The 9361-nt window shown below is 46.1% G+C and overlaps 1 protein-coding gene across 2 annotated transcripts in view; it reads right to left on the bottom strand.

Annotated features, from left to right (window-relative positions):
* LOC125538634 overlaps positions 1–5766 on the bottom strand; it is an 18056-nt gene extending 12290 nt beyond the window's left edge. The window contains exons 1-4 of one of the 2 annotated variants that reach the window (XM_048701897.1): positions 5511–5766; positions 4540–5076; positions 3356–4033; positions 2570–2707 (exon numbers count right to left, since the gene is read on the bottom strand). In XM_048701897.1, the coding sequence (XP_048557854.1) occupies positions 2570–2707; positions 3356–4033; positions 4540–5076; positions 5511–5578 (1421 nt within the window). In that variant the 5' untranslated portion in view covers positions 5579–5766. The remainder of the gene's footprint in view (positions 1–2569; positions 2708–3355; positions 4034–4539; positions 5077–5510) is intronic. The other variant, XM_048701904.1, reaches the window with a different exon arrangement.
* Positions 5767–9361: the final 3595 nt, after the last annotated feature.

Raw genomic sequence — 9361 nt, forward strand, 5'->3', positions numbered from 1 at the left:
ATGTGGCATCTTGAGCTGTAATTTGCAGGAATGTTACTAATTACTTCCTCCGTTCCTAAATATTTGTCTTTTTAGAGATTGCAAATGAACTACCACATACAGATGTATATAGACATATTTTAGAGTGTAGATTCACTCAGTTTGCTTCGTATCTAGTCACTTTTTGAAATCTTTAGAAAGTCAAGTATTTAGGAACGGAGGGAGTACTACCGAATTTTTTCAGTTTGGGTCAAACAATTAATAAATGGTTCTCATTTTTTTGAGTCAGTACATCTCATTTTTTTGGGTCAAATTTGGAAGAATGAACACATGCAGATTTTCTTCTTTGAACTTTTCAAGGTATGTAGCCTTTTTAAATGCAAAATTAAGACTTGTTTGAGAAAAATATGGATCAATTTGTATTCTGCTATTGGTAAATTAATTAGTACATTGGCATGTCATGTCTGTTGTAAAAAAATGGAGGAGGTGATGATTTTCTACCCAGGAATCTGGAGTGGATCCGGGACGAGCCCAGCGGGGTGATGGATGGATATATTTCTTGAGTTTTCATTTGTTGCCGGACATACTATTATGATCCTTAATGTGACATTGGTACTGCTAGCATATTATATGGAAACGAAGCATGTTGTAAATGGGAAGGCTACAGAAGGTGTATAAATGAGAAAAAAATTAAGACATAAATGAGTAAATAAATGAACCACGGGTCCTAAATATGGAGCACCAACGAAGTGACCCCCTATGCCGACGGCCTTAGAGGGTGCCTGGATACATTTTAGTCTCATGACTAAAAGTAGTGGGACTAAAACTTGCTAGCCTCATCCATGCTTGGATCCAAATACTAAAGAGACTAAAATCAAGTTAATGAGCATTTATTATCCTTCAAGCCCTCCAATCCAGAACTCGCATGTGTTAAAGGAGAGAAGTTAAATGAGGAGAGAGAGGACAAATCCACATTTTAGGCTGGTCATAGTGGGGAGTAACTTATACTAGTGTCATGCATATGACACCAGTCTAAGTTACTATCTCCATAGTGCAAAGTAACATAATAGTAGTGTCATAGATGACTTCATTTATTAGCTTATAGACTCATTCTTTCTCGGGAAGCGCTATGTTACAGTAACATATTATGTTACTCTAAACATCTCTCTCCTCATTAAATATATGTCACATAAGCAAAAAATTCTTGAAGTGCGATATGTTACTACCTGAGTTACTTTCACTATGACTAGTCTTAGTAGAGGTAGTCTCAAGACTAGTTTAAGCCCCTCTTTAGTTAGGGATGCTTGAAACTTTAGCCTCTTAAAGAGACTATTTTTAATCAGACTAAAATAAGTCCTTGGATCCAAGCACCCTCTTAACTAGATCGGACTGAGCTTGAATGAACCCATAATAACACAAACAAAACAAAGGAGACCAGAGCTTCACCGGAGGCACATCAAAGGCGGAGTATTTTGTGCTGCCTGTGGGAGAGAGGAATCTATTTTTCACCGCTTTTGGGGCAGTCCACACTCGAAACAGTTCTGGAAAGTGCTCCGACAGGAGAAGGCTGCGCCTGTAGTCACACCGCCGGAGTTAAATGGTTCCCGCACCGCCGTTTCACAGTGGCTGCAGGAGTGGTCCGCCGGTGCTAGTGACGCTGAACGTGAGACAATGGTGCAGGGCCTCTACGGGCTGTGGCTTGCTCGGAATGAGGCACGCGATCGCGATGGGAAGAGAATTGCGGACGCGAAAGCTGTGGCGGAGCGGGTTCATGATCATATGAGGGAGTGGACGACTGAGGTTCACCAAAGAACAGCCAGGACCATGGAGCCAAAACAGGTGGAGAGATGGAAGCCACCCGATGCTGGCTGGATCAAGGTGAACGCGGACGGGGCAACCTCAAAACTGCAGGTTTACGGTGGAGGAGGAGTGGTGCATATAGAGGAGGAGCGTGCTCGTTCCTCCCAAGCACTTCCGACCCGGAGATGCTTGAGGTTTTGGCAAGCAGGCAAGCAGTCAAACTGGCAATGCAGCAGAACGTAGAGAGGATCCATCTTGAGCTGGACAGCAAGGGAGTGGTGGCGATGATCAATGATAAGGGCAAGAACCTGTCGGCTGTAGGTCCGTTGGTGGAGGAGATCAAGCAGCTACTACGTACAGACTCGGCAAGAGTTTAAGGTGAGCTGGGTGCGTAGATCGGCTAATGAAGTGGCGCATAGGTTAGCAAAGGAAAGGGTTAGCATTCGTATGAATAAAGAATGGCTTGAGGTGCCACCAGACTGTATTCTGCAGGCTGTAGCAGATGAGATTTCAGACTTTGTTTGATTTCCTTTGATTGAATAAATGCTTTACCCCTCAAAACAAAACAAAAAAAATAGACCAGAGCGGACGTGAACCCATAATAATAGAAAAAAAAACTAGGCCGGACCTAACCCGATCCCATGGACCAGCGGCTCAAACCCGACCGAGACGACACAACACAAACAAATGAAGAATAGACGCGACGCTGTCGTCCATGACCCATGGGTGCTGCCTGCGTCTACAGAGAATGTCGAGTACAGTATGCGCTTATTGGGCGGGGAGTGCGTACCTGTGGAGCGAGAGGGTGGCAGCATGAGGAGAGATGGTCGAGAGGATGGGACCAAGGGCGCTCGGCGGCGGCATCACCTTCTTCTCCTTCAACGTTGGCTGTTGCTCGCCAATGGTGTTGTGAAGCTCCTCCGCGGAGCTGCTCATCATTGTCATCATGTTAGCAACAAATAGTACTATGACGCAACAAGTACCACACGACCAGCTAGAAAATGTTTCTCTTCATTCAATCCATCAATTACTACGCGTTGGTTGTGTTGAAAGGGTAGACTGCCCAGCCAGTAAATATATAAGATGGTTACAAGGATCATATTTGTGTGTGTGTATCTATCTTTCCTTAGTAGAGTAGTAATTTAGCAATGATGTCACCGGTTCATCCGTCCAGCACCGCGTACACACAAACAATGGTAACTATTAATGGCATTGGTGTGAATGGGTCACTAATGCTTTTTTTCGTTGCGAGATACCTCTATGATGGGTTGATGCTTTAATGTGATGGATTAAGTGCTACTAGCATGAAAACAAAACATGCTCAATGTGCTGGATGAGTCCAAAAAATTGTAACTGAGTGACTCTCTCTCTCTCTTTCTCTCTCTCTCTCTCTCTCTCTCTCTCTTACACGCGGGCTCCATTTTAATGTGCTTGATGAGTCCAAAAAAGTATAACAAAGTGATGTTGTAAAGAAAGATACAACTGCATGCGACACAAACGAGTAGGGAACTGCCACAAACATGCCAGTAGTGATGATGGGTATGGACAATATAGCGAGGCGGAGGGATTTGCGTACCTGCGGAGAGAAAGGGTGAGAGCGCGAGGAGGGAGCGACATGTTGGTGATGAGGTTGGGCTCGCGAGCGCCTGACGACACCATCGGCTTCACCGCCTGCGTCTGCGCCTTGGCGGGGGTCAACTCCAGTTTAGGCACGGGAGTGGGTCCAGGCGCCGCGCGGCTGCTACGCGGGCGCTTCCTTTGGCCCCACCGAAGCGGCACATGGGCATTCGGTGAGGCGATGTCATTGCCGCCACCGCCACTGAAGTTGGATCCCGGAGAGGTGTGCATGGCGTTGTTCAAGAGATGGTGGCTCATGGGCGCAATTGGTGAGTACGCCGGTTGAGGCGGGTGCGGAGCATGACCCCACAATATGTGCTGCTCAAGTGAGGTGCGGGCAATGTCGCTGGCGCCGCCATAACCAACGTTGGGTCCCTGATATGTGTGCATGTTGATATTGTAGGGATGGTGGCTCGCGACGGCAACGGATGAGGATGTCATGCGCCCACGTATCATGTGGTGCTCCAGCGAGGTGCGGGGAAAGTACGGCACAAGGCATGAGGTGTCAGCGACTACGAGCGGGGTGCGCTCGACCTTGCTCTGTGTGGGGCCCGCCATCGGTGCCACTGGCCTAAGGATCACGCTGCCACTGCCGTCATCAGCGAGAGGGAGGGAATCCGAGTTGATTCCCGGGTACCTGCACAGAAAACAAAATCAAACAAACGTTCGAGAGACGATGTTAGCGAGCTATTGGATCACAACAGAACCAAGTGAAACATTTGGATACAGCATGAAATGAACATAAAAAAAACCTACTTCCCCTCTTTGTGGGTTACTAGCAACCGAACAATATATTTGTAAGTATCTAGCATGCATGCCCCCAGTAGATAGCTGTGAAGATCATATATGTATGTGTACATGTATCTCTCTTTTTTTTGCGGGTTAGTGTGCATGTATCTGGCTATCCTGAGTAGACACAAACAAGGACAACGAAAACTATTAATGTTATTGTTTAATGTGATGCATGGATGATTAATGTGATGGATGCCAGTGCTAGCATGGAAACAAAACATGGTGTTGGATGAGTCTAGAAAAGTGCAATAGAGTGATGCTGTAAAGAAAGATAGAACTGCATGCAACACGAACCAGATAGAACGGCGACAAAACAGATAGTATAGCCAAGGGGAGGGGCGTGCGTCGTACCCGTGGAGCCAGAGGGTGCCGGCGCGAGGAGGAGGCGATGGGGATGCTCTGAGGTTGGGACCGCGGGCGCGCGGCGGCGCCATCGCCGCTCGCGCCTGCGCCTTCGCCGCCTTGCGGCTCCTGTACTTGAGGGATTTCCAACGGCGCACCTCGGCGCGCGTCAGCTCGGGTTCGGGCACCGGCGCCTGGCGACGGCTGCGCGAGCGCTTCCCGTGGCCCCACCACTGGAGCGGCAAGGGATAGTCCGACAAGGCGATGCCGCTGCCACCGCCACTGCCGAGGTTGGGTCCCTGGGAGTGGGACGTGTCCATGGCGACGTTGTAGCGAAGGTGGCTCAGGAGGGCAGCGGATGAGGACGCCGGACGATTCTCCAGCGAGGTGCGGGGGAAGTAGGGCGCGAGGCGTGAGGTGCCGACGACGACATCCGGGGCGCGCTCCTCCTTGCTCGGTTTGGGGGCCGGCGCCGGCGCCGCTGGGTTCTTGCTTGCGCCGCTGCTGCCGCCATCAGCGAGGGAATCCGGGTTGATTCTCTGGGACCTGCACACGAAACAAAATCAAATGAACTATCCAATATTTGGATGCAGCACGAAACGAACAGCAAAAAGAACTTGTTCCCCGAGCAAGAAAACGCGAGGCCAGGATTTGGAAACCAAAATCAGTATACAAGGAAAAGAAACTTGTTTACAAACTGCAAAACTGAAGTGCGAACCCCGAGCATTCGAAGATCTGTTCGATGAAAATCCGCACAAAAGAGCACACAGAACTGTCTGCAGCGACAACATAGAAACAATCGGGCGAGAGAATGAATCTTCCGCCAAGATCCTTCGCCTCCGCAGAGACAGACCAACGATCAGAAGTCCTAGAACAGAACAAAACCCACAACACGGCAGGAAGGAAAGAACAACCCAGAACACCGCACCGGAAGAACTCTATGAGCAAAATTGCGGCGGCAAGAAGGGGATTTTGATTACCTCGTCATGCTATTCACGTCCGTTTGGGCGGGGCTGGGCGAAGACGCGACTGAGGAGGACCCTCGCATCGGAGCAGCGTTTCAGCCTCCTCCTTGTTTCCTTGGCTGCCGTTTCACTCCGATCACCACACACACACTCTCTTTCTCTCCCACTCTCCGCCTTGTCCTCGTGCTCCCTAGTCTCTGCAGATATGTGATTAATGGAATGCTGCTAGCTAGGGCCTCGGCTAATGCGCACCCACACAATGCTTCTCCTGAGGCGTGAGCGTGACGATCCCCGGGCTCACGTGACCCATCAACAGTTCAACACTTGACGTCGCACTGGGTGGATAAGCGCCGTTGGTTTTAGACTAATTAATGCATGCTTATCTATCTATATACCAGCAAAAAACAAATGCTCATCTATCTATACATGTGCTTCCAGCCAAAAAGGCAAACATGTAATAGCATCTCTAATGTTGGTAGCCATTAAGATTGATTTTTATGCTAAAAGTACCATCGTTCTTACTACATCTAAAATGGATATATATGCCTTTCACTTCTGTATAGGTTCGAATATAGGTATCGGTATCATGCCTATAAATTAGAAAATTGATTTTCTTTTTGTGACATAAAATGGCAGGTGTTACGATTTACTCCCTCCGTCCCATAATATAAGAGCATTTTTTTACACTACGCTAGTGTAAGCGTAGTGTAAATGCTCTTATATTATGGGACGAAGAGAGTAATATACTATTGTCAATCTTTTCATATAGAAGTAAAAATGCCTTCCACTTCACTAAATGATACTCTTATTGAAGTGCATATATTCGGAAACTAGCATATATTTGGGGCATTTCACATGCTCCAATAAAAAGTTTCTTTTTATTTCTACTGGTGTGCATGAAAGCTTCGCTTTCTAAGCTACCAAAGGATCACCCTTTCTGTTATGAATATGTCATACAATTATTGTATGATACTACAAGTAAGGATTAATTTAATGACTTAGTAGAGAATATGGCAAAAGCACAACAACCTCTTAACTGAACAGATCCATCCAAATGCCTACCAAAATGTTCATTTGTAAGCAAAGGCAAAACAATACAAGAAAACTAGCCAGCTTTAGGAGATACAAACAATGGCACCTCTAGTTTTTCCAGAAAATAGTTTCCCACTTTGCTAACAGGATTTGGTTGCTCTGGAAAATACCGAATAAACAAGCGTGTGGAATAGCTAGTATCAAACAATTAAGTAATCCAGACAATTTAACCTACAATGTATTACCGCTTTTTCCGTGAGTACTTAATGGGTCATTATTCTTTAGGGCTACAAACATAACTTCCTAACACGGTCTGGTACGGTAGAACAATTTTATCTCTTGCAAAGTGGAAAGGCTAGCCTAGAAATTATGTCCAATTTTTCTTGTTAAATTCTTACTTGGATGGCCCAAGTTTCGATGTACAAATTAAAAAGAACTGATATATTAGATTATGCGACTCTGATTCAACGAAACAATTTCCAACTCCTCCATGAGTGACTCCTCGGGTGTCTAGGGATTTCCTGCCTCCCGCTGGCGCCAATCTGCTTTGTCTCTTGTGGCATTAAGGCCATGGAGGCGTGTTGGATCTCGGCCTTTGACGGCAGTATGACTCCTGCTCCATTTTTAGGTACTTTTAAGTTTGTATTGCATTTGTGTCCATCTCGGGAAGGCGAGGCCGTGGTGGCTCCCTATAGATGAACAACATGGTTTAGGATTTGATGCAAATGCAACTCGTCATGTTCCCGGGTGATAGCCATGGTTCACGATTTAACTTGAATTGGGGCTCGAGATTTAAGTAATTTAGGATACGCCTTTTTTCTTCTACTAAGACCGCTATGTCTCATGTCTGCATTAGCATTAGCAGTAGCAAAGCCATCACCCATCATGCCCTCCATGAGTAAGTAAACGCTTCTGCCACAAAGAAACCTTTAAGCGATGTGTTCCCCATCAAACTTCACCAGTTGCATGTTCAGATTTTCCACAGAGACCAATGCCTCAACGCCATAGTCGCCATGATAACGGAGCTCTATCGCTATTGAGGAGATGGAGTTCCAGAGAAGGGTATGTCGAGATCATCGGATCGCAAGATTCGACTTGAACTTAGCCAATCTCAACATCGCAAATGGTCAGTAATAATCAGCGAAATAGGCTGGCAGAACCGGTCGAAAACCCTGGTCAGGAGAACTAGACAAAAAGCTTATGGTTAAATTAGGTTAGGGGGTGAACTATACCTTAGAAAAAGGTTAGGGGGATTGTGTCCCAAATTTGATATTTGAGTGTCTAACATACTTATCTGGCAGGTCCAAAATCTGATAGACCCTCGGTAGCCCCAGCTTCAAACGGTTGGCTGAAGAGTCCGAAAGAATACCCCTAAATGGGAGGCTGATCTAAACTAAAGTTAACACCGAGCGGATTAGAGCATATTTAGAGAAGGGCCCTTTTCCCCAACTTACACCACTCCCGCATCCGCATGTTTAGGGCCCCGTGAAATTTAACGAAACTGATATCGACTAACTAGCACTAGCCCTAGTTAAAGCAGTCGCTAAGTCAACAGAAAATTTATATTGAGTAGGGCAGACATAACATCAATAGCTGATCCCTTGGTGCTTTTGTCAACGCGAAGCAACAAATAGTTATTGAAAACAGAAACTCGAGAAGCAAAGCAACAAATAGTTCCTCCAAAATAGAAACTTGAGATGCACGGTGGCAATTGGTAGCAGAGATGCAACATTCCTAAACCATTATCGGGTAGCACAAAATCAACCTCATAAGTTATTTTCCGATTGTTTGATTTGACTCAAACTCATGGATTGCCCATCCATGATCACTATCTTCAACCTCTCTTTCTCTTGCTACCTATTTTTCTAACGCTTCTCCTCACCGGCAACACCAGAATATCCTTTCTCCTGTTGTGCCGTTGTTGGAGTCACGCCCGAGCTCCTCTTCGAACTCAGTCGTAGTCGGAGTCATCCATCGCCATGCCCTTCAGGCTTCCCACGCGCTACAAAATAACACAAAGCTCAAAAAGATGATCATCCATTTTGGCTACATGCCAAGTCACTACCTCGCGAAAAGAGGGAAACTGAAAGCCATAAACGCTGAAAGCAAAACGTTCAATGGGTTTGGCTACGATTATGGCCCAAGACGGTACTAGGAAAATTAACTGTCTCCAATACAAAGTACTTTTATATATAGTGCTCCATATCAGCCATACTCAGTCCCTAGCTCGGCTGGCTAGCACTGCTGGTAAGCATCGTGAGTTCGGGAGTCACATTTCTTTTTGCAATTCGCTCGCCACCTGCGAACTGGGGTGGCCAAATTTGAGCGCAACCTAAGGCTGCTTGTTTTTTACGCTCACGAGCATCGAGCAGGAACTATCATGGGCACTAATTCCGCTAAAAAAATCTCTAGAAATCTAAATGCAAAATTTAGAAATAACATACACAGTTGGATCTAAATAACTAATCATTTAAATATAATTATAATCCTAACGAGGTGAATCACAATCAAGTATATAATGATCAAGAATAATAAAATCATGGTGACAAAGTGAAGTGCAAATAGCAGTGGGCAAGCCAGTCAGTACCTTCTCAGACTTCATCTCCTTGACTTTGTACCTGGTCCTGTTGGCCTGCCAGAGCCAGTCCCCTGGGCAGATGTTCTGCACACATGAACATATCGTGTCAGTGATACCAAAACCAATGCATGAATCAAAGGAAAAATTAATAAAAAAAGCTTTGGGCATGCATGCATACGTTGACTTGCTTCTGGACTATCTCGGGGCGCCTGTGTGGGAACCGCGACAGCTTGGTGCCTGTCATGACCAACCAGTC

The sequence above is a fragment of the Triticum urartu genome, chromosome 1, assembly GCF_003073215.2.
Source record: "Triticum urartu cultivar G1812 chromosome 1, Tu2.1, whole genome shotgun sequence".
Lineage (NCBI taxonomy): Eukaryota > Viridiplantae > Streptophyta > Magnoliopsida > Poales > Poaceae > Triticum > Triticum urartu.